This window comes from Prunus avium, chromosome 7 (genome assembly GCF_965620075.1).
Source record: "Prunus avium chromosome 7, drPruAviu1.hap1.1, whole genome shotgun sequence".
In the NCBI taxonomy this organism is placed as follows: domain Eukaryota; kingdom Viridiplantae; phylum Streptophyta; class Magnoliopsida; order Rosales; family Rosaceae; genus Prunus; species Prunus avium.
Genome location: NC_142290.1, coordinates 24473981 through 24498850, shown reverse-complemented (window position 1 = coordinate 24498850; position 24870 = coordinate 24473981). Strand labels below are relative to the sequence as shown.

The following is a 24870-nucleotide window of genomic DNA, read 5'->3' as shown; positions in this document are numbered from 1 at the left end:
GCAATCTCTTTGAGGGAATCGAAGTTCCTGTTAGGAAGTTTTGAAATTTTTAGCAAATGTTGTAAAGCATAGCTTGGGGGAAAAACAAAAACAAAACAAAAGAAAAAATATTGACTTATCTTTCTTAGCAAATAAGGTGTTGTCTTGTTTGAAGTATTAGGCTAGACTTACATAATTATGTGTAAAAACATCTAAAAGGAAGACTTAAAAAAAGAATAATAATATTAAAGATATTATTTTTCTGACGTGTAGGCTAATACAATCAAATCTTTAATTAATAATACTTTAATGTAAAATATTATACCATTAGCCATGGTGCTGCATTATCAAGTTCATTAAAGATTTGATTGAATTTGATCAAAATATTATAGGAGGAAAATTTTGCAAGGACCACAAACATTGGGGCTCCACACTACTGGGACGTATCAAAATCAAAACCTTATAGCCTTTATTAGCTTGTTTGGTAAGTTGGATTATATGGCTCAATAGGATTTATAAATTGTAGCCAAATTTTTAGTAGCCTAAAAACAATATGGATTAAATTCTGTCTAATCATACTAAGAGGCAACTGAAATGGTTGGGATTAAGTTGGATCGGATTATGTCTAATCTTGCTAGCCCATGTAATAGCATAGTTTAGTTAATGCAGCTCCTTAATCATGAGTAGTACTAAATACATCCTTGGATTAATATTATCCTCTCTAATCTAATGCAATCTAATTCTACCTCATTCAATCCTACTCGCCAAACATCCCCTATTTGTAGAAATCCAAGCAATTTTATTTCATTAAACGAGGAAATAAACTCCATGCAAAATCAGAATATATATATATATATATATATACAGTTATTCTCTTATTCGGATGTCCGCACGTTATTATCGTGCGGATCCTATTGTAAACAGGCAGGAAAACAGAGAGGGGTAGTGCAAAATACACGGCGTCCGCACGATAATAACGTCCGGATGTCCGCATAAGAGAATTTTTGTATATACATACATAAATATAAAGTTTCAATTCATCATCTTTTCAAATTTTTCAGTCCAAAATATAAAGTCAGATAAGAGGTTCAACACAAATTCAAGACAATTAGGTTTTATGCTCCTCTTTAGTACAAACCAACATCAACTTCAGATGTCAAGGTAGGACAGGAAGTTCCACCTTGTCAAAGGAAAAGAAACTCACCCACCCTTGCTCTTCATGGCAAACCTTCAAAGGAATGTTCTCACATTGTCTCTCGAGGGCTTCAAGGTCTGCTTTGGATGGTGGAGGACCCCTAGAACAGAGAAGGCGAGTGTACAGTTAAATACTATTACACAAGATTGGGATACTCGAATCGATTACTAACACATAAAATTTTGAAAGAACATTCTTTTTATGAATGCCAACCTCCCAACTAATTTATCCATCTAATGTTCAGCGTCCACCTTCCACCACCTATTACTATTGATGAAGAGTCTAAACTTTGAAAAGATGATAAACAGGGATGCATTAAAACTTTTAAGATGACAATTGCTAAGGGACAGCCTCAAATTTAACAAGATTTCCAAATAATAATTGCAAAATAAGAGTGCAAGAGAAGAAAATACAAGATAGATGCCTTCTTGTTTTGTTGCATAAATAAATTTGTTAACAAAAAGCTTCTCAATAAAGTAACTCCTACTGCACAAACTCCGTCACATACAACCTCGCCAATATGCAATTTAACATGGTTTTCTAGTTACTAAGGAACTAACTGTTAATTACTCACAAAATATGCAGTCTTCGGACTATTCAAGGAATAGATATATCTTAAGATAATAACGATTGATACTTCAAAGAAAAAGAATCATGGCTAATCACAAACAGAATTAATTTTGTTAAATTCTCAGGATTGCCAAAATATGCATACCTAGTAAAGCAGAGCACAAAACTTGGATCACCAGGAGAAGACTTCCTGAACTTGCTATTTGGGAGATAAACATCAAAAATCAGCCTTGCTTCATTTATTTGCATCCCATGGAACAATCCAATGACAGACCTAGTCTCTTCTGATCCCAATTCCACCACCTCATCACTTTCCGGACAACGTTGAGAACAAACAGTTTCATAATTACTCTTCAAACTCTTCATAGACCAGGGGATACCATGCCGCCCAACAATGTAACCAAGAGACTTGAGTTGCCTATAAGCTTGAAATTCCTCCCAAGAACACCCATTCCTTCTATCTGAAATCTTCATATATATATCTTCCAAGGAAAGTGTACCACTATCATCCAAGAGAAGCAAGTCGCCTATTTCAACCAAAAACCTTTAAAAGGACTGTTACAATTTGCAAGAACTTCCATCTCAACGGAACAAGAAATAGGAAATTTTCATGCTAATGAGTACTACCAGACTCTGAATTTACGTTGAACCCCTACTACATTTATTTAACAGTCCCAAGTTTTGGTTAAAGCGCAGGTAAATTTTAGTTGACAATAAAATTTCAGTTGACTTCATAATAGACAATGTTTGTGGCCCTCTACCCAAATTTGTTCCTCTTCATGCACTTTCTTTTTCGTTTGCTTTAAAATTATTGAAATGGAAAAATTTCAGAAGATAATTGTAAGGCCACCAATGCTTGAAAGGTAAAAAATTCAGATACATACAAAACATTCAAATTTAAGGCTCATTAAGGGAAAATTAAGACAAATGAAATGAAAAAAAACCAAGATTGATATAGTTGACTTATTTCGAGTCAAGTCTATTGGTTTTTACATAAACTTAATATTTCAGTAACTTCGCAAGAGAAACCCTCAAACGTAGAGCACAAGAATCAGAATAAATAGACTATATTGTATTTCACTTACAAAACTTCCTCAATAGAGTAATAGAGCTTGCTATGGCGCACAATTCCCGTGGATATCCGATATCTACCCTTTTCAACTACCACCTCAGCCATGCCCATCTGGTCCTTCCAGTGAGCCTTGGATGTGATTTTCCTGAAAAGAATGATCAACATGAGAGCAATATAGAAACTGTACTGTATTTTGTTTTTCATAAAGATAGTCATTTACCTGGGCTGAAACTTGGATGCACACCCAGAAGCATAGTGATTTTCTTCATCAGTGCTGTTGGCATGTTGTGCACGGGCCTCAGAAACACTCTCCCCTAAATAATTCCCCCAATCCACGACCTCCATAATACCTAAAAATTTCAATCAAAAACCACAGCCATTCAATCTGCCACTTAAAATAAGGTTACATCATATAACAAATTCAGAATTCATTTCAATGAATCAATCTATATAAAATAACAAACGCATTCAACCGACTACTTCTATTCAATCTAGCATGAGAAGATTAATAAATAAAAAAGAAAAAAAAAGAATTGCAGATGAATGATAGTAGATAGTACCTGGCAGCGACTGGTGTTGCTGACTTGCTTCCGTCGGCCGGTGACTCTTCGACGCCTACCGGCGTGCAAGGGGTGACGGTGACACACAGTAGCGGTCACTGGTCTGCACTCTCAGTACTCAGCAGAGGGCTGGGTTTTGCCTTTACTCACTGGTTAAACGGCTTCCGATGGGCCGTTTATTTTCAAAGCATGGTTTTTATTTTATTTTATAAATGGTCTATTTATTGAAAGTTTATGCTCTCAAACTTTAAAATCAATTTGACCCAAAAAAAAAAAATTAAAAATCAATTGATGTATGTTTGCACATAAAATTCATCATTTACGTCGCATCCCATCAAAATTTTATTAAAATTGGTAAAGGGATTTTTTTATGAGCAAATTATAAAAAATACCATGACAGAGAATGGAGAAATTGTAATAATTCTCGAAAGATGACTTAAAAATGTCATATGTGCCAACAGGGTCTAATTAAGTGGAAAATGGCATTAACTTGTATACTTTGAACTCTCATGTCATCGTGATGTGTGAGAAATCCTATCCCCTCCTATAATTTAAACTATCGTTTGTACTAAAATCAATGTCATAAGCAGATGCTCATATTATTTTAGCCACTATTTTGTGCTTTTATTTTTCCGGGCCAAAATATCCCAGGCTTTTTTAATTTTTTGGGATCAAAACACCTTGATGAGGCATCAAATACTTGAGCAAAACATTTCTAATGGAATATTGCAGGTTGAATTAGCATAGTTTACATGACGTTCAAGCTTTCTTTATTGTACAATTGTTGTTGGGAAAACGCATCGACTTCAATACCACCCTTTTCTTAATTAGACATTCAAAAAGCACGTACTACTTAAGTTGGATTGGATTTAAAACACCATATTCTAATGTATAATCTTCGTTCATCGGAAGGTTCAAATATTCAAATCCCAATCCTATCCCAGTAATTAGAAAACGCAAGTTCAAGTATTCTTAGCAGTTCCAATGCACTACAATCAATCAATCTGTCTGTATATATATACTGCTAAAATTGCAAAAATGCACTTTGGAATATTGCAAAAATGGGAGGCAGCAAAGGATCTAGTGGTAATAGTAATAGCCAGGTGGCAAACCAAAATGCTGGTGGGGCCAAGTCATCCGATGTGGCAGCAGCAGCAGCAGCAAGTGGTGGTGGAGCCCATGCAGCAGGCCAGGGTCTATGAAAGCTCCTGGAAGAGATGATACAATCTCCAGGGAGAGAGCATTGAGAGCAAGCCAGTTGCCTATTTCAAGGATTTGCGCAAATAAAATAGCTACGAAATAACTACTTACTCACTAGTATATCAATAAAAAGTACCCTCATCTTGGATTTGGGATTAATTACTAATTTCATGTTGTGTTTAAGTTTAAGCTTTCTTTCTGCCATTATTTTGAAAATTTGTTTTACTATGTGGAATTCCATGTGATATCGTAACAGGAGAGCCGTGTTCTTGTTGAGCATTGTCTCCCATGTGGATGAACTATATTTTGACGAAAATACTCTTTTAAAGTTGGTCATCTGATGAGACGAGATCAATTTTAAAGAAAAATGTGATAAATGGGATGAGAATGACCAAATTAATCTCCATTACACTCAAACATCGGAGTTCAGAATAACTTACCTTTCTCATATAAAATATTTAAAATCACACACAAACATTGCGGTAAATATGTAATGCGCGTGATTTTGATGCTCATATGTCGCCGGAGAAATCCGACCACAACTCACTTCAGCTTGCCTAGTTGAATTCAAAACCAGGAAATTGCTAATATCAAATTAACAACTGTGTCATCGAAGTACTACCGCTACTTTAAATTGTATTTTACAATTGGTTACATGCATGGTAATATCAACCAAACCATACAGGCATCTTGGCCTACTGTAGTTCGTCCGCTTTAAAAGCTCCGGGCAACTTTCTCATACAAATCGCGAGGCCAATTCCTACTGGAATTATTTGCAATGAAGCTAGCAATCTGCAAAACCCAAAGGACGCGGTCAATCATGAAGCAGAAAACAGTAAATCAACTTCCAATCCATCTAACTTTTACTAGTATCCAAAGTTAAACTACAATGTTCACCTAACAGTAAAACATGAAACTATTGGTCAAAGCATACCTTAGCCCTCAAGGCGCGAAGCGATCCATCAGAATCCACCATGTTGTCCAGACAAGTGAGTGCAACCTTCAGGAGGTCCGGAACACAGGCTTGGACATGAGGAGATAAATTCTGGAACACATCAGTGGTAGCATCTGGTGTCCGGGGATCTAATGGAAGAAATGGAAGTCTGGCAACCTCCCTCAAAGCATCAGCATAATGGCCTCCTCTTGCCAATTTATGGATTGACAGTACGGCCTCAAGTTGTCTTAACACTATATACTGCTCTGAAACACTTTCCCTCTCTTGAGGACTGCACGGTACATTCAAATGAATGTTACGTCAGAGAAATTGCATAAAAAGTGAAATTTCATTAATAATGAGAAAAAAAGAGTTAGTAAGAATTGAAAGAAAAAAACGAACAAACCATCCCAAAAATACAGTTGCTCAATGTATATTCTTTACAAAAATAAACACGACTCTTGTACACACTTCAGCATCCAGAAAAATACGACATGTTTATGGTGAATCAATTGCCAAACCATATGAATGCCAGAGGAAAATATGTTTTATTTCATGCGTATGTTTGTAGTTCTTGAAATCTGATTTACATATCCTAATCATATCGTTGGGAGACTCAATCTAAACAGCATAGGACTCAATACCAACTGTGTGAGCATATCCCTCAAAATTAGGCACCACTGTAAACAGAAACATCATTCAAACTAACTCAAATTTAGAGGGAAAAAAAGTACACATAAGCTGTAGAGTGTCAAAATGACCTGATTTCAGGATAATATTTGTGCATCTCCAAGATCTCATTTCCAGAGTGAATGAGACCAGCAGTTCGACTCTCACCATCCAATCTACCACGTGAGAGGGCACAAATAGCTTCAGAAAGGCACTTGTTAATCGTATCCAATGCCATCGAGAATGCCCCTATTCGTTTCTGAATTTCTATAGACTGAATGGACAAAGAAGAGTGGGGGGAGAACACAAGATTACAGAAAAGAGCAAAAATAAGTCGTTATAGCATCAAATATATATATGTGCATATAGTGGGAAAATCATTTACCTATTTTTTTTAAAGAAAGAAACAACATATTAAATAAGGAAGAACAACATCTGAAGAGGGCAGAATCAAGATTAAAAACATTTATCTGGTTTTTTTGGGGGGATAATAAAGCACTTCCCCAAAAAGTTGAGAGCAAGATGGGAGGACCAATCCAAGAAACATTAAAATCAGAACCAGAAGAAAATTGCAAACTGTTGAGGGTTAGAATACTCAACTCAAATCAAACCCTCTATCCTAACCAGCTGCATGAGGTAATTTATAGGGCTTTCAATACATAGTTAATACTTCATTATACCCAAATAAAAGAAAAATGGTTCATAAAAATGGTTCATATTGGAGTCCAATTTTGGCTCAAACAAGACCCACCACCCAAGAAGTACTAGAAGGAACAGGGTAAATCCATCAACAAGGCCAAAAAAAAAAATAATAATAACAAAAGAATAATTATTATTTTCCCTTTGAACTGCCAAACAGTAACTAAGATGGGAATCAGAAGGAAAACTTACATTACTAAAAATAAATAAATAAATTAGCCCAAACAGAGGAAAGAGGATAAGCACTACTTGCAACTTCTCCATAACAAGAAGCATGGAAAGCAGGGAAGATATATTACCTTTTCATACAATCCAGCTTCCTGACATTGGTGAGCAGCTTCAAGCAGAAATTGTTGTCTTTCTTTTGCATCAGTCAAAAATCGCCCCAATTCACCTTCTTCTCCGGCACCTCTTGAACCAAGTAAAAGATAGATGCCCCCATCCCGTAACAACAGTTCTGTAAGGAGCTGCTTCAGCATCAAATTTCTCTGCCTTTGCTGATCCACATTACCTCTTCCAGACCATGACAACTGCCCACCACCAACTGCAGCAGCAGCTTGTGCATAATATTCTAATGCCACCTGAAGATTACCAAGACGTAAATACACAGACCCATACTGCCTGATTATACTAGATGCCTCTGCGTAAGCATCCATCACGCCCATTTTCTGTCCAGCCCCAGCTCCTTCAGAAAGGACCCCATGGTCTGCTAGCACAATTGATATGTGGGCAGCGTCAATGTTATATCCTTCATCTCCAGTTTCCTTGGACAAGTATACCACACCTGGTATCAACTGGATGCTTAAAAGCAAAACATATGGGTACACCAGAGGGTCCTTTCCATTTTTTGTATAGTATGAGGGGTCAAATTTATTCAAGTAAATCTGCAAATCATCCAATGTGTATGGTACCAAGCTCTCATTCATGACAATGGGTGCAGCTCCACCAGGGCAGTCTCTTACAGCTGACAATTTGAACCACAAGAAATCCTCTATGGTGTTAAAAAGAGTAGGTAGATCTCTTAGTAGGCGGTCGATTTGCCTACGAGAACCAGATATGAGAGCATATAGTAACAACTTTTTCTTGTCATATGCAGCTCGGCCCACACGATCACCCGTTCTTAACATTTTTTCACATTCTTCTGATGCAGCAGCTGCAATCTCCGCAGGCACCATACCTCCAGTATTAATCCACTCAGTAAGCTGTCCAAAAATGAAGTAATGAATAAGCCGGCATATGCTATAAATTTAAATGAATATAAAAAAGTCTTTACCAGAGGAGCAAACTGATTTGACACGCGAGATGACAAAGCAACAGCTCTTGCTTCATCATAATACCCAGTTCTCAAGCAAAAGTAGATCTGCCACATACAAATAGAACTTAGTGACAAGCATGCAAAAATTATGTATTACAAGCATTTCTTTTTTGACATTTCCGTATTCTTCAAATAGTTTCACACAATAAAGTCATCCCCTTTCTCTGACACATATGACATACTTAAAATTTAATCTAAGGAACGATTGAAATTTGTGAAAATGTGCAAGTATTAAAACTTGTAAGCTGAATATATTAATTATATTAAAATTCAACTTCATATATTAGGATATGTGGTAAAAGAAAGGTAAACAGGGAGTGAAATTGTAACTTCAGAAATGCAAAAGTGAAAAACAGAAGACCTGCTGCCAAGTGGTATCAACAGGAGGCTGCCTACGAGCATCGCCTGCATCAAAATCTAGAACTCCATAATCTCTTAAACGAATCTGCAGAGAAACAAAAGAATACAAAATTGCATGATAAAAGATCCTGAAGGATAGTATTATAACATGTAACAACATGCTAGATCTCACAGTTTAAAGAAAAAAAAGATTACAAACCCGAAGAAAGGCACGAATTCTTTGTAAATTTCCAACAACTCCTCCAAGGGCTGCCTGCAATGAGATCAAGAGGTGACCATGAATTGTGATTGTTGTGATGAAAAGTGATATAAATTACACACGATATAAAGAAAAAGCTTCTTGCAGAAGTCAAATTGTAATGGCAAACCATTAGAAGTCCAAGAAAATTAACCAAATGGGTTGATAGACCAAATGCATAGCACGTAACCATTGTGAACAAAACATATTTAACAAATCTGTTTAGCAACCAACATACAAAACAAATTTAGTACCTGTGCAGGATGACTTTGGATTGTATCCATGATGTATTTTTCATGCCCCCATTCCAGGTGGCGCCTTGCCCCAATAACTAATGACATCCGTTTCGAAGCACCCCGTTGTATGGTTATATCTTCGCCCATTAATGTCTGTCAACATAATGAGAAGATCGTCAACCATTGATAATTTAATGCATATAATAGTGGCAAACTCCAAAAAGGTGTACATACTAACATACACCAGATTAACGAAGCACATATCTAGAAGTGTACCTGAAGAAGGTGCCATATCTTCTGCATGTTAACTGATTTTCCACCAGATGCATCAAGGCCTAAACTCTCATAAGCACCCTTGAAAGCTGAAGCAGGCTAGTGGCAGTAAAAGAGAACAAATAAAAAATTAATAGCAATCCTTTGATCAATATAGCAGAGCTCATTATCTAGTAGCATCCACATTTAGACAGGATGGTTATTGCAAATAAAATAAAATAAAATTGTAAAAGGCCAAGGCCACCAAACTGAAAGGACAGTATCATGAAGCACTCAAGTTGGACTCACAAGAACTGCCACATTGACAGCATATTGAGGTTCATTGTAATTTGTTAATTCAAATACACTCAATCTTGTAATCTCAGATTCCTCACAATATGATAGACAGATAGAGTAAGAATTTGAAGCCTAAAAGAATTATACATTAAAAAAGAAAACTTACTTTAAACGGTAATCCACGCTGCCTTGCATTATTCAGATTTTTAACAACTTCTGCATAGACAGATGTTTTCTTCTCAAGGATGGGCTTGCTAGCTAAAGGTACAAGCTCCGTACTAGATGGAGTAGATGAAACTTGAGGGCTAGAAGTTATGGACGCTATTTGACCAGAACGACTACCAGCGCTGCTAGTATAAGTCATGTTAGTCCTGGGTAATGTTGAAATCTGACTTAGACTTTGAAGGAAATCACGTTTTTCTTTCTGCCAATCCTCCTGCAAAATATCAAATTCCGCTGATAACCAACATTGACCAATGAGCAAAAATAAGCATCTCACTGATTTAAAACACTTTCATGTCAATTATTTTTTCCTTCTCTAAGTAGCATTTTATTTTTCCTGGCACAGAATTAATCCTTGATACTGCAGCTCGCAATCATTCATTATTTCATCCAACAATAACAGAATCTTAACAATTCCATTGGATGAAAATGGCCAAACATAAAAAGAATAGTCAAAACTTAAACAAGGGAAAATCCAGTGATATTGGTATCCATTGGGGTACACTAACCTCCAAAACTTTTAACATGTAATCATTAAAACTTCTAAGGTTATCCTTCTGAGCTTCTTGAAGAGCTGAGACCATTGTCATTTGATGGACCTAATGAGACAAAAATTATACACATTATGATCAAGGTACCACTATCAATCTCTCAAAAAGGAGAATAAGCATTGCCTCTGAAAAGTGAATAAAAGCATTTTAAGCTATGCATAAGAAAAAAAAAATGTGCAACCATATTAGATAATATTGCTCATTCATTTTAAGAGAAATTAAAGTAAGGCCAATATGTAAGGCCATATTAAATGATTTGATCAAATTTTATAAGCTGCACTCTGACATCGCAATAAATGGATAAATTCATATGTGAGCCATAAAGAGAAAATTCATAAATAAAAAATCATGAAACACTACTCTATTAGGTACCGTTAGACGCCTTGAAGACAAATATTCGGAAAAAAAAAAAAAATGCATCTTTTATTGGAGAGTAAATAAAGACAAATGTAGATGTAGTTTTGACTTTGGAGGGAGAAATATAATTAGATAATGTTGAGAGCATAAAACCACATGGAAGTAAAACCTTGCATAATTTTGCATCACCCACAGAAGAAAAAATAAAAACAACGAAAGCAAGACTACTTATGATCGTTCTCTTAATAGTTTCCATTGCCTGTGATCAGTGAAAGATACGTAATTACACATGAAGCAGAAGTAATTAACCTAGATGTCATTCAATCATTACAAGCAAGGATAAAAATGCTGGTATCAGGGGAATATCATTGAACAATTAACCAATATGTCACATTGATGTCAACATGCAAGGAAGAAAAAGAACAATCAACTGGCAACAAGCATTATAAGATATGTAGGAGTTGCATCTTGCAATACCTATATTAATAGCCAAATTTTCAACAACAAAAATTCTTTCAAAATAAATACATAGTTTGTAATGGCTAATTCATTAGTTCCATCATGTTATTCCACACAATTTAAAGCCAACAATCAAATAAAATCATGTTTTAGCAAGAGTTTCGAATGTTAAAGTAATGAAAAGAACATATACTAAACTAATCAGATCATTAGTGAATAGAGTTAAATCTACCTGCTGCAGATACTCTTCGACAGTTGTTGCTTCAGACGGAAAAACATCCTCAAATGTTGTCTTTGAATGATGAAAGAAAAGGGAAAATCACCAAACTAATTAGTATAAGAAGGTCAAGAATGGGTAAAAACATTTCTGAAACTAGAAGATTATGACACAATTGTTCTCTAGATGTCTAAGCCCAGCAAAAGAAGGGAATAGGTAACAGGAGACATAACGCAGCCATTGACCTAAGAAAATAACTCAAAGCAAGTACAGTTAAAATTTGAACTAATGGTTCCTTGATTGAGCTGAACTGAGAATAAAGAGAAACATGACTTACAAATAAAATTTTGGAATTAAAGAATAGTCGCATTTCACTTGCCTAAGGAGATTCGTATAAATATTAATTTTACTTTTACATTGTTCGTGAAGCACACAAAATTTTAATATGAAGTATCCAAATTGACTCATCAAATGTTTTGGCATGGTTAATGATGCCAAGGAGGCCGATTATACACAGTACAATTTATAAGTATAATTACCTTCAATTCAAAGGACTTAAGGTCACGTGCAAGCTGCTCCGCATTTAGTCCCTCACGTGCAAGAAGCCTGTAAAATATGAACAGGATATAGTTGAACAGACGTACCATCTAAAAGGTTAAGCACACGACATAGAACGCAGAACAGAACTTGATATATACCCTCAAACTTATCTGCAAATCCATGCTTCAATTCACTTTCTTATGTTTTAAGAGTGAGTAGACTGAATTAAAGTGACTTGTTTTAGGAAAATAACTTTATTAACATGAAGTAAACTGAATTTGAGCAATAAAATATCTTTTGAGACGGTAATAATTCAAATACCTCGTGGCAGCAATGGATTGTTGAGGAGTCTCAGTTCGTAGAGTTTTCGCCTTGAGTTTCTTCGATAATGTTTCTAACTGATCCAAATTTCTCTGAAACATATAGAAATATGAATTCAGAGTCCTGAAAACTAGATACCTGTATCCATAGAAAAGTTTATCTCTTTTTGGTCTCATAATATATAACCGGAAAAATTAAATTTCTGCAGTTGACCTCCTTTTTGTCTCAACTAGACACCACCAGTCAAAAAATTCCAAATACAAAAGGAAAAGGTACAAGTCTAGGGTTTTGATTCAAAATCTTATCTAAACATCTTTTCAGCAACCCAGCAGAGCATATCAGTGGAAAGCGAAGAAACACACCAAAATATGTGCATTACAGTCAGCGGAACAGCAATAATATTATATGAACCTACAGACTAATATTAGGACTTGATTTTGTATTCTTCTTAATCAAATGGCATCTAATTGCTTCAGCGGTGGACCCTCAGGGTGCAGAATAATGTGTCCAAAAATCTGGGTAATGAATCATCCAACATTCAGATGTCTAACTTTTCCTTTATCCTTCATTCTTTTAGCAACCACACACATTGTTAGCGAGAGTGCAGCTAATGTGAGCTTGCCTATTGATTTCTAAGAACTCACAATGACGAAAATCAAACACTAGAAATGAAACTTTTATTTGCTTTTCCCGAATTTTCTTGGAAAACTAAAGCAAACACAGCGATTACAGAAAGATAACAAAAACCTAAATGGTGAATTAGACTATGCCTAAGTTGATAAAATTCTTTCTCAAATGTCAGTGAAACCCTAACACTAGAAGTTTTTCGGGAAGATGTCAAATTTCCTTCGTTTTCTCGAGAACCAAACGGAAAGAAAGTAAAGCGAGATGAGCTGAACCTGTAGAGGAGGGAACTGCGCGGAAGGAGCGGCTTGTTCGAGAAGCTTGGTGGAGGAGTGGAGCAGATCGGTCCAGCTGCTCATGTTTTGGTCGGTGGCCATGGCTGTCCAAGAGAGGGAAAGGGTTTAAGAGCTTTTGCAAAGTCCTAACACAATTTAAACGGCCATTGTATTGTTATTGCTAAACTGCAGACCGCTGCAGAGCTACGCTTCTCTCTCAATTCCTTGTCACTGCCTAAAAAGTTGAAGGCGTTAAAAGGTGAAACTTTCATTATTCAAAACAAAAAAAATTAATGAAATATTAAAAATAAAATCATTCATTAATAAGAATAATATAGTAAATTAACGAATTATTTATATTAAAAAATTTATTTAAAAAAATGAGGACACTTTATTTTATATATATATATACAGAGCACTTCCTTTGTAGGATCTCTCAAATAAACTTATTTGAGGGACACATTTGTAGGGCCTACTCCGCTTTGTATTTCACTAATCCAAACCGTCTATTTTATAGATATTAATTTGAAAATCATCTCTGTAAAAAAATTACTTGAATCCGATATTATTTGAGAACTCAATTAAATTATTGAAATTTTAGTACTTTCTAGAAGCACCATGTTCATTGATTTTGCAGGACACAATTAGGGCCAGTTTGGTATTGATATGCTGTGAAAATAATTGCTGTCAGATTTGTTGTGAGAGAAATCAACTGTGAGAGAAAGCTGTTTGGCGTTTGGTAAACTTTTTATTAAAAGTGTTGTTGGTACGGATTCCCGTATAATCAAAAAATGATTGCCGTATAATCATTAAACTCAGCGCCTTTTCAAAACTGATTTCTGCATAATCAGAAAATGAAAGCACATTTTTAGCTGCTTTCCTTAATAGCTTTATCTCACAGCAATTTGTAACAATAAGTGATTTTCTCATAGTTTACCAAACGGGTTGGGCTTCCCAAATTTTTTTAAAAATCACTTATCATCTCAAATAAGCAATACCAAACAAGCACTTAGATGTCTAAACGGTTTCCAATTTATCTAATTTTTTGTAAGGATGATCTGTGAATGAAAACTTAAAAAATATATGGTTTGGATTATTGGGAAAAAAAAAGTATAGGATACCCTAAAGGGTGTCCTCAATAGAAGGGTGAACATTCAAAACCCTTGCCCCGAGGCCTTAATATTCACTTGTATAAAAAAAAAAATTAATACTAAATTTAAAAAGAACAAAATAAACACAAAACATGTGAATTGACACTCTCATGCGGACGCAAATAAGGCCAATTAGCTAGAATAATGTGTCGTTTAATTACAGTTGAGTTTAATTCCTCTCATTTTTATCTCTACTATCATACACTTATGCCATAACTTATGATGTCACAGAATTCAGCAAAAATAATTATGACAAAAATGTCCATTAAACAAAAATAACGGTAATCACATTTTTCTAGAATAGTTTACCAAAGATTATTCCGCTCAAAACAAATTATATATACCTGATTTAAAAATTAAATGTATTCCAACCAAAAATTTATATGCACACAACGAAAATAAAATAAATAAATAAATAAAGGAAAACCTTATTGGCTAGTTGTAATATAAAACTTAGAGATATTATTATCCAAATAATTTTAATATTCATATACGATTTAGGGCTTGGCACTGGTCTCGTCTCTGGTCCAGGACAGCAAAAGCCCAAAAAGACCAAGCAAGGTCCAAGAATTCCCACAAGTCTATTGCGAACAGATTTTGATGTTGCATTCTTGTTATATTCCTCTGAGCTGAGACTGTGAGATGCCACTGCCATATAGAATGTCGAAGGCGAACGCTGCATTGCGCCAGGGTGGCAAAGCTCTCAAAGATCTCAACTTGCTCAAGGTTTTGCAGTCTGAGATTCAACATGAGCTTTCCTGTAACCCCCCTGAGGTTCTCTCTCTCTCTCTGGTTTTTGTTTCTGTTGTTTTTTGAGAAATTAGCTTGTGGGTAGACGAATATTGGTTAAGTTATTGATGATACAGGTAAGCCGAAGCTCTTCAATGGGTGAGTTTGTGGTGGAGTGCGATTTGCCACAGTCCCAAGATTTCGTTTTGAAGAGAAAGTATGAGAGTGGTGAGGAGGTTGCTGTTTCAGCTTTGTTGGGTCCTTTCTGTCCTGATGGCTTGGAGGGAGTGGAATGTCTTTACCCAAGGGATGTTTTGATGAAGGTGTGTTTGAAGAAGCCTGGTTTGAGCTCAATGCTGCAGTTTGATTGCAGTGTTTATGAGAAAGATGGTATTGGGTCTGGGTTTAAAATCCATAATGCCTATTGTTTTCAACCATCTGTTGGTCTTGGCCCTTCAGTCTATAGGCCTCCATTCAGGTTAGTCAGATTCAGATATACATTTACTTTATATCAACTTATACACCATCTGAAGATAAGCTTTCTGTTTCTGTTATTATCATTACCTTTGGGACTTCGGTTGAAAAGAAACGCTTGCTTGTTGTCAATTATTTTCACTTTCTTTCTATAGAACATAAACAGGACAAAAACAAAATGAAACATAAGGTTGGCAGAAACAGCAAAAGCACTGTAATATCTGAAGGGGTGGTTCTCTCATTGTTTCAGTCGGAACTTGTGCTTTGCAACGTTATGCTCAAGAAAGCCATTCAGGAACTGAGCCATTTTTTTTGGAACTGAGTTTTCTTAAGCAGAGTAAATTTTGAATAACCATGATGAATTTATACCTTGGGCCTTAGATTCTAGACATAGAGTCTCTCCCCTCTCTTTTTTATTCCATGAGCAGGTTATGTTGTTTAGATTTTTTTTTCTTTTTCCTTCAAAACGAGTCAATGTATTTTAGAATTATCCCAAAGGAATGAAATTGATCTTATCTATATGAAACCTTCAATTGTGTTGTAACAAATCAGAAATATGAACTTTTGCTGTTACTGGGAATATGACTATGGAGGAACGCTGAAATCAGAACCATATACTTAGTGGATTATTGATCGAGCAAAGTGAATCTGATTGTTGCTGCACTAAATCTTTTGGGGGTACTTTCCTGAGACTACTAGAACATTTTCACCTATGTGTTTGATAGGGCATCCTTTGTAGCTAGACTGCACCAGAAGGCATAAAAACCTAATGAATATGCTGTTACGGTACTGTGAGAAGTCCCCACAATTACATTAATTAATCTTTTTTTTCTTTCTGAATTTTTGCTTGAATTTTGCTTGATGGTTTCTTATTCAATAGTAACCAACTTTGCATGCTAGAGAGTTCTTTGAAAGAACAAATTATTAGAGAGTTAGTTGTTAAGACTTTGGCTAGTGATGGATCGATATTATTGGCCAAAGAACTGAGTATTGGGAAGCTTGGTGAAGAGATGCTGTGTGTAATAGCATGTCCTTACAAAATACGGGTTGTACACTCCAGTCCCACACCTTGGCTTCATCTTAGCATAGACTTCGTTCTTAAACTTCGAAAGGCAGTATCACTGCTAAGAGGACTCCTTTTGAGGTTGCTTGTGTAGAGAAGCTGCAATATGCTGTATTCACGAGTTAGTGAAAATGGAGCTGCCTATGCTGATCATGTAAGGCCTATTTATGATGAGATCATGTGCCTGAGTACAGATTGAATGCGTTTAATGGCTCTTCAAGGAATTTACCGAAAGTTGATAAAGTTTTGGTGCATGAAAGGAAAGTGATTTGCAAAGTTAGTTTATCATAAGCTAGACTCTAGGAAGATTGGTCATGCTAAATATAAAGTGGATTAGCCAAATATAGAAGATTAGCTGAAATGCTTGGGGTATTTCTACCAGATGACATAATGTCAGCCCTACTTTCAATGTTGTCGAACTTCTTTTATGGTGGAGTTGAGAACCAGCAGCAGCACCCCAAGGCTTTGGCGGAGGGGAAAATGGTGCGGTGTTAGGGAGTGGTGTGATGGCTGTGCATTGGATGGTAAGAGTAGAACGAAATAGAAGAATTTTGGACATCATTAGGTGAGAGGGAGGGAGATTTGTGTGATAGAGTTCGATTTTGGTCATCTGTGTGTGTATCAGTTTCTTCCTTCAATTGTCTTGCTAACTGCTTAGCTTTGGTTGTCAGCAGACAACTTAGCATCTCCAAATTGTTGTAATATCAGATTGTACACTTCTTTATATCTGAATGAAGTGCTGTTTCTTTATTTCAGATTGTACCTGAAAACCAACCTATTTTGGCTTGCTTATTCATCTTGCATTGCTCTGCTTTCTACTTAATCTGGACTATCTTTTCCATGCTTAATTTTATAATTTCTTTTGTGGGATTACCCTACTTCAGATGCTTTCTGAATGTCATCCATCCTATTATTGTTGCATATAAATACTGTGTTTATTTGCCTAACTGTATGTTTGCTTTGTCTTTGAATGGTGAAACTTTCTCTTCTTTTTTTTTTATTCCTAGATTTATTTTCTTATTCTTCTCTTTCTTGTTTTTTGTCTGTATCTTTGACAGCAAATTGGACAACGAATTACAAGTTGAGCTTAAGAAATATCTAGTATCCAAGGGTATTGGAGAAAGCCTGACCAACTTCCTCCTCCACCACCTTCACAAAAAGGAGCAAGCTCAATATGTGGACTGGCTGCACAAACTTGAATCATATGTTGCAAAATCAGAGTGACAGAATTCAGTCGCAGTTTCGAAAGTCTTTAAATGTTCGTTTGACAACTATGAAATTAGGCAATTTGGGTAGTTCTAACAATGTAACCTGCTGGTGGTGTATTGGTTGCTTGGGCTGAGCACTCTGGTGCTCCTGTTAATGGATTCCTATATTCAGATCAAGATACGAGGGGGGGAAAAAGAGGCAATGACTAAAGTTTATGGTCCTGTAAATCATGATTAAGAGACAAAGCTATTGATTTCTTTTTTGGTTCCGCTTATGGTGTGTTTGAACGAGCAATTTAACAAGAACGATATTTAGGTATCGTCTGGTGATGTTTTATTTTCTGTTCAATTTAACAAGAACGATATTTAGGTATCGTCTGGTGATGTTTTATTTTCTGTTAAATTGGTGATGTGGCAAGCCACACATCCACCACGCGGACACAACCCAAAAAAACAACTCTTTTAAGAATTCTAATATTTTCTAAACCACCCCTGCCTTGCTCTTTCCCCCTTTCCCTAAACCCAACCCACGTCCAGTCGCTCTTTGGTTTTCTTTTCTTCACTCTTTGCGTGACTCACCTACTGCTACTGCTATTGCAACCAGCATTAATCTGCAAAACTTATACACCATCCAATCTGAGCTTTCTGTTTCTGTTATCATCATTGGTGGTGTGGAGTGGATATTTGAATTTTTTCGGTTGTAATTGGTTGTGTGGATATTTGAAAAACACAAGTGTTCTTCTATCCATCACTGCAATCCTTGATGGAGGAAGCTGAAAGAAGAACTGAATAGAATTATAGAACACGCATGCACCATGAATGGTTTTCGGTCGCACCATGAATGCATACAGTGTGGTCTACCTACCACTGCCAGCATTAATATTGCAGCGGAACCACCAGGATTGGTTCTTATTGGCTCATCAGTTGCTGCAGCATGCTGACTTGTATATACCCCGAGGGATTATCATGGTGTAAGAGTCCTCAATCTTATATAAACCCCCCACCAAGTATCCAAAACCTTCCACCAAAATTTTCGTCTTCTTCTTCTTCTTCCTTTTTTTTTTTTTTTAAAATTTTTAATTCTTTCGTCTGTTATTTTTCCTTCTCTTCTTTTTCATCTTTGCATTACAGAAATCTCATTCGCATAAATAAGGACTTTGTGAAATAGCGCCTATTGAGGTGTTACCTACTCACTGGACTTTAGCCTCCCAAAGTTCCTCTTTCAAGTTGCACAGAATTTCTGAAATCCTCTTTCATATGGAACTTTCAAGTTCCACATTCCCCAAATCCCATCTCTAAGTCCCTCATTCAAACACACTGTAAATTCCATTCCAAAATCCCTCAAGCACTCCGTACGCTGCGATTATATCCAATGTGGATTTTTCCAGTTGCTTTGCCAATAAACAACAACGTCCCACATTGCATTGGCGAGTTTGCGAATAGATGATGGTTTGAAGAGGAAAACTCGATATCTCAACAAACCATCAGCCATTCGCAAACTAAAGTCATGTATGAGAACAACTTTGGTTGGGGCCGACCATTGGCCATTAGAAATGGCAGGGCAAACAAATTCGATGGGAAGGCTGAAGGGAAACAAGCCAAAAAGAATGGACGTATGTTGAGAGTCATGTTAAGAAAAATGTTCAATGTGTAAAATGCCGAGCAATTTTGGTTATATACAAACTCAAAAATTTATATTGCAGTAAGGTATTACAAACAATTAGCAGAAAATGAGATGAAGCTCATATTAAAAAGAAAAACATACTCAAATTGTGGCCATTGGATTCCCACAACCATAATATCATTGCCTTACACGCAGCCTACAAATTCTAATCTCAAGTGAATTAAAAATTAAAAAATTATTAAACCATTCAAATCAATCAGTTATGAGTCATGACCTTGCACGTGGGCTCCACAACAACCAAGATTGGTCTGCACCATTATCAGTCCGACTCTAATCTAGATTGCTAATCCGCCTGAAATTCCACCCAACCTAAATTGTCACCCACTTTTATACATACGTTGGCGAAGTTTTTCGGGTTCAAAACCCAATTTTTGACTTTTCGTCCGACACATTAGAGATGGCCTAAAGTTACTTGGTTGACTTTAGCCCATAATGATAATATCTAATTCTTTTGTCCATTTAATTTTAATTTTTTGTTTTATAATAAAAAATGTATTAAAAATCAACTGAAAAAAAAAGTACAAAGACGCTAAAGAGAAACAAAATAATTTTTTTCTCTTGCATTGGTTTGGTCCTTTGATTAATGAAATATCTTTTGCCTTCAAATAAGCCAAAAGAAAACAGAAAGAAAAAAAGCCAATTATATTTCGTAAAAAATAATAAAATTCATTTGGTTACTAAAATAATCATTTTAAAATATAGTAGACAAAAGCCAAAAGGAATTAGAAAAAAAGAAAAAAAAAGGAAGCTATGTTTGGTGAAAAACGTTTGGTTACTAAATCATATTATTTGAGCAAATGTGGGTTCGGCTAGTTAAATAGGACAGCGAGTTTGCCTTTTTACACCCAAGTTCGAATCCCACCCCCTCTCCATTAATTTAAATTATCATTTATATAAATAAATAAAAACCATATAATTTGAATTATGATTTCTTCTCACCCCATTTATATTTTTTTAGAAGTTTCAATCCTGTAAAAAGAAACTAAAAAAGATGGACTAAATGCAAGGGGCTTGTAGTTAGGGGTGGGCATGGTATGGATTGGATCGGTTTCACCTCAAAATTGTGGCCGAATCAAGTAAAACATAATGGTTTGGTTCGGTTCATTTTTTAAAATAATCACACAAGAAACCGAACCAAACCAACCAATTTAAGATAGATTGGTTCGATTTAATTTGATTTGGTTTAGTCGGTTTGGGCATAAGCCCAATTCTCTTTCCTTTTGCATTTTTTTTTTATAACATTGTTAGCCCAATGAATGACCACTAAAAACTTCACAACTTGCTACATACTTTTTTCATTTTCAAGTGTATCAAACCATCCTAAATTTCAACTTCCCATAAAACTTCAAATTTCAGTAACTAATATAACTCCAAAGGACCACCAAACTTCTAATTCAACATTCATATCTAGTTATTATCTAAGTAGAGGAATACACATGTAAAATAAAATATAAGTAAATAAATATACAAGTAGATGGTCCAGTTCAGTTTAGATCGGTTTACAGAGGTTGAAAACCGAATCAAACTCAACCATAAATGGTTCGGTTCGATTTTTAAACTGTTTGACGTTTTTTTACCGTTTTGGATCGGTTGGTTTAGTCAGTTCGGCTAGATTGATGTCTACCCATACTTGATGATCAAGTGGTTACGAGAAATTATCTCTGTACCTAAGTCCTAGGTTCGAATCCCACTCTCTTGTGTAAAAAATAAAATGTACTAAATTATAATATTTAGTAATTTAATGATTTTTATAATTAAAAAATAATTGCAAACCAAATCCCCTTGGGATCCCAATATTTCAGAAATCAAAACCATTTTTACAACAATAAAGGACGAAAAGTTAGAAAACCAGACACAAGGTTGTGTATGTGTCATAAAGTTGGAAGAACATATGCCATTATATTAGCTTCACAATATGTATCGTGAATTTCATACCACTTACATAGGTGAAAATTGTACACTACATAAAAATAAACCTAATGAAAATAGGACAAATTACAAAAGATTCCCTAAATTACGGGGTCATTTTCAAGTTCATACCCATTTTGTAAGATATTTACAACTTTGTACTTAAACTCCTGGAAAACCTACATTTAATCATTCAAGGCCAACACTTGAACACCACCTATTGGGTAAAGGGTAGGGGTAAATATTCAAGCCTAAAAAGTGAATACCACATATTGGGTAAACGCCTAGTAATTTAGGCCCAATCAATTAGCCCCCTCTAATACCCTGTTAAATTTGAGAGAGACGAACCAACGACCTATTATTAGCGATACTGATATTGTCCCCAACTTAACCACTTACATATACAACATGTGTGGTGTTTGATACAAAAGGCTTTGATGCTATTAGTAGTGGAACCACCCATTATATGTTGGCCAAGTTTTCGATGTGGGATTGTACATTCTTTCCGAACACCCAAAAAAGTCAACTAAGTTTCTTGAATTATGAGGGAAAAACAATACATACAACTCATAGAGTTTCTGGACTTTATAAAACAATCTTGACAAAAAAAGGGCCACTAATCTTCTTTCGAGACATGACATAAAGAGTGCAACTTAGTAACTCCATAACCCCAACGCGTCAATGAACAATAGATTTACCATGACCAAGCAGGAACACCTCAAAAGAGCAGCCCCTCAAGATGAGGCACAACCAAAGTCAACTCAGATTTGGGGCAAACACAATAAATTTTCCAAAAGAAGATCAAATCGGTATAGAACATTGAAGATCCGATGGGATCCAAGGAAACCCCATGTATATGAAGTTCTCTCTCTCTCCCTCTTGGTCGGCTAGGTTTTTTTTTTCTTCTTTGTCCATTTTAAGTTTAACTAATTAGATTTGTACCTTGACCTCATATATTCACTGGATGTCTTGTGTTTAAGTTCCTACTCACTTTTCTTTCTTAGAAAAAATGATGTATTTTTTATTATTTATAAAAAAAGTTCATACATAAACTATAAGCTTAGGTGCTCTAATGGCTCCTATGGTGAAATCTCACACATTGCCTCTTGAAAACCCAAAGTGACCTTCTTTACTGAATTGACTGATGTTTAGCAAGTGACCCACTTTTTACCCCATTAACCGACGTTTTGGGTCTCACTTTGTCCCTAATTCTTAAGTATGTAAAAAAAAAATCCATTTAAAAATGTTGATATCACATGAATGAGCCTTTTTTTTCTTGCAACTTAATTGCTCTACTAAGTCAAAGTGCCCCTTGATTGATATTTTACATCTCACTATTGTAATATATATATATATAGTCCCCTTCAGTTGAGGATCCCTGAAATAGTGTTATTTGAGAGATGAGGCGCTCAACCGTTAGCATCTATTTTAATGAGTTAATTTGGCTAAGATTGTTTTACATATTTTTACCCATTTTTTGCCAAATAACCCGACACATCCGATGCTGGAGAAGACCTAAGGCACACATGCTCGCAAAAGGGAAACGAAGGAAGAGGAAGAGCCCTGATCGGTGCATAATTACATGTCATTTTGTATCCTTCTAACTTATGATTTGGTTATGTTTTTGAGTTAAAATTGTGCTTTTAATAAGTTTTGTGTTTGTTTCAGTATAATAAGCTTGAGACTCATTAAATGTATTTTGGAGACAAGTTAGCTCATCGGTGTCTGCAGATCAGTCAACTTCACGAATTGGACTGTACTTGCTCAAGAAGAACCAGATGATGAGCCCTATATCATTGGAAAGATGAAAAGGTCTAGTTTTTGGAAAATTTTACGGTTCATGATTCCGAGTCTTCTAGAGAAAGTTATACAAGTTTTGGCAACTTAAGGTCAAATTCGGCAGCATCTGCGTTACTGGGCCAAATATCACATTTGAAGGGCTTTCCGATTTTTCCTTGAGCTGGACTGCATATGCTTGGAAAGATAATTCAAAGAGCTTCAAGATCCAGATTTTTCCAGATTTTGGAGGAGGGAAGATCAAGCCCAAAACAAGCCCACAAGCTGACTGCAATGAAGTCAATTCCAGTCTATTTTCGGCAATCAACTTGCAAGGCCCAAAACATACACTTGTATTGCTCAGATGGGAATACATTCTACGTACAAGTTGTTCCAATGGGTGTCTATTATGACATATCCAAATTTGATCACCATTGGATACATATTGAAACCTCAGGCCTTCCTACACCAAGCCTAGTTCAGAAGAATCTTTTATTTCCAGCAACCAAAAGAAAACCCACATGGGTTGGCAGCAAAAGGCAGTCACAATTGAACACCTTTGAATTCCCATGTGAAGAAAGCTTGATGTGCAGCAAAAGAAGTATGGGATGGAGTTGATTCCAACCACACTAACATTGACAAGATGAAGTGGGAGTTATGGGTTGTATTAAAAGAGGAATGATGGTGTTGGATTTCATCATGATGTTCCTCCCTCTTAGCCCTATAAATAGAGAAGTCTTCAAGCTACAAAATTCACTTCAGCCATCCTCCACACTTCCATCATTCCATCAACACATCCAGAAATCGTCCTCATACATTCCCACAACCCCAAACACTCCAACAATCAACCCAATACTCTAAACTGCCCAAAATCACCAAAACAGCTCCAGAAAACCTCCCTTCCATTTCCCTACGAATTTCCTCTTTCTCAACCATCCCCACTCACCCAAACTCATCCCAAATCACCTACTAGCTATCATACATCATTCTAGACGTGGGGACGCTTTTGGAGAAGCATTAGACGTGGAGAAGCACTTGAAGAAGTCTTGGACACCACAAGAACTTCATAAAAGGGGTTTTTCTACTCTTATTGCATTCCTTATGTTTTCTCATTTCTATCTAAGTTTCTTTTCCATTATGAGCAGCTAATTTCATAACTAGGGCTTCGATGTAACCTAACATGAATATTCTAGGTTTATAAGTTTCAAGTTTGGAGTTTCAAGTTGGATTCATGATTCATGTTCTTATTCATTATGCTTATCAGTTAATATGCTTGTTTGAATGATTGATCACCATTAGAACTTGTATGTTAGCTACCTTGGTTTGAATTAAGAGTAGACACCATGCTTTAATTCGAATTGAACTGTGAATAGGAAGAGTATGTATGGACATTCGACAACAGGGATTAGATACATGCTTGGTTGTTTAAAATGTTCTTTTATGCTTAATGGGTTCCTAATGCTTAATTTTAGGTTAGACAACAAATGATCAAATTAGGGAATTAGGAACACAAGGTTAGAACCAGACACCATGGCCTAATCATACTTTAGCTAGAATCAATCTTTGAATATGAATTAGACTTGTTACTTGACTTCTTATAACCCAGAATTGAATTGTTATGGTGATTCGAATGCCCTAGTCTCCAAATCTGTTTTCCATCTCTTAAAACCACTCTGTTTACTTGTTTTTGTTTGCAATTTCATTTTGCTTATTTTGTTCAACAATCACAACCACT

General features: G+C 35.8%; 3 protein-coding genes across 4 annotated transcripts; 1 reads left to right on the top strand and 2 right to left on the bottom strand.

The window, feature by feature from the left end:
* Positions 1-1004: 1004 nt before the first annotated feature.
* LOC110773040 (uncharacterized) lies at positions 1005-3581 on the bottom strand. 2 transcript variants are annotated; one of them, XM_088255926.1, is made up of 5 exons: positions 3377-3581; positions 3037-3166; positions 2830-2961; positions 1890-2246; positions 1005-1274 (listed from the first exon to the last, which is right to left on the bottom strand). In XM_088255926.1, exons 2-5 carry the CDS (start codon positions 3159-3161, stop codon positions 1136-1138), a joined length of 753 nt encoding a protein of 250 aa, XP_088112052.1. In that variant the 5' UTR covers positions 3162-3166; positions 3377-3581; the 3' UTR covers positions 1005-1135. The 2 variants fall into 2 exon arrangements, with proteins under 2 accessions (XP_088112052.1, XP_021833217.1); XM_021977525.2 differs by having other exon boundaries at positions 1890-2288; positions 3377-3579.
* Positions 3582-4997: 1416 nt separating this feature from the next.
* Positions 4998-13383, bottom strand: LOC110773262 (Nucleoporin interacting component (Nup93/Nic96-like) family protein). The gene is made up of 15 exons (XM_088244414.1): positions 13143-13383; positions 12244-12335; positions 11922-11988; positions 11398-11457; positions 10308-10397; positions 9743-10012; positions 9304-9399; positions 9046-9180; positions 8753-8806; positions 8555-8638; positions 8152-8238; positions 7178-8080; positions 6272-6453; positions 5511-5802; positions 4998-5368 (listed from the first exon to the last, which is right to left on the bottom strand). The coding sequence occupies exons 1-15, from the start codon at positions 13242-13244 to the stop codon at positions 5291-5293; spliced, it is 2592 nt and encodes an 863-aa protein (XP_088100540.1). The 5' UTR covers positions 13245-13383; the 3' UTR covers positions 4998-5290.
* A 1468-nt stretch (positions 13384-14851) lies between these two features.
* LOC110773047 (Mitochondrial glycoprotein family protein) lies at positions 14852-18037 on the top strand. Its single transcript, XM_021977536.2, has 3 exons — positions 14852-15067; positions 15160-15500; positions 17618-18037. The coding sequence occupies exons 1-3, from the start codon at positions 14936-14938 to the stop codon at positions 17781-17783; spliced, it is 639 nt and encodes a 212-aa protein (XP_021833228.2). The 5' UTR covers positions 14852-14935; the 3' UTR covers positions 17784-18037.
* Positions 18038-24870: the final 6833 nt, after the last annotated feature.

Coding starts and splice junctions, on each gene's coding strand:
- LOC110773040 (XM_021977525.2), bottom strand. CDS start 3,161: ATGGAGGTCGTGGATTGGGGGAATTATTTAGGGGAGAGTGTTTCTGAG. Junction 2,289..2,829: donor TACTCTATTGAGGAAGTTTT/GTAAGTGAAATA, acceptor GTCCTTTTAAAG/GTTTTTGGTTGAAATAGGCG. Junction 1,275..1,889: donor TTTGTGCTCTGCTTTACTAG/GTATGCATATTT, acceptor TCTCTGTTCTAG/GGGTCCTCCACCATCCAAAG.
- LOC110773262 (XM_088244414.1), bottom strand. CDS start 13,244: ATGGCCACCGACCAAAACATGAGCAGCTGGACCGATCTGCTCCACTCC. Junction 12,336..13,142: donor CGCAGTTCCCTCCTCTACAG/GTTCAGCTCATC, acceptor TATATGTTTCAG/AGAAATTTGGATCAGTTAGA. Junction 11,989..12,243: donor CAATCCATTGCTGCCACGAG/GTATTTGAATTA, acceptor CATATTTTACAG/GCTTCTTGCACGTGAGGGAC.
- LOC110773047 (XM_021977536.2), top strand. CDS start 14,936: ATGCCACTGCCATATAGAATGTCGAAGGCGAACGCTGCATTGCGCCAG. Junction 15,068..15,159: donor TTTCCTGTAACCCCCCTGAG/GTTCTCTCTCTC, acceptor TTGATGATACAG/GTAAGCCGAAGCTCTTCAAT. Junction 15,501..17,617: donor GTCTATAGGCCTCCATTCAG/GTTAGTCAGATT, acceptor TATCTTTGACAG/CAAATTGGACAACGAATTAC.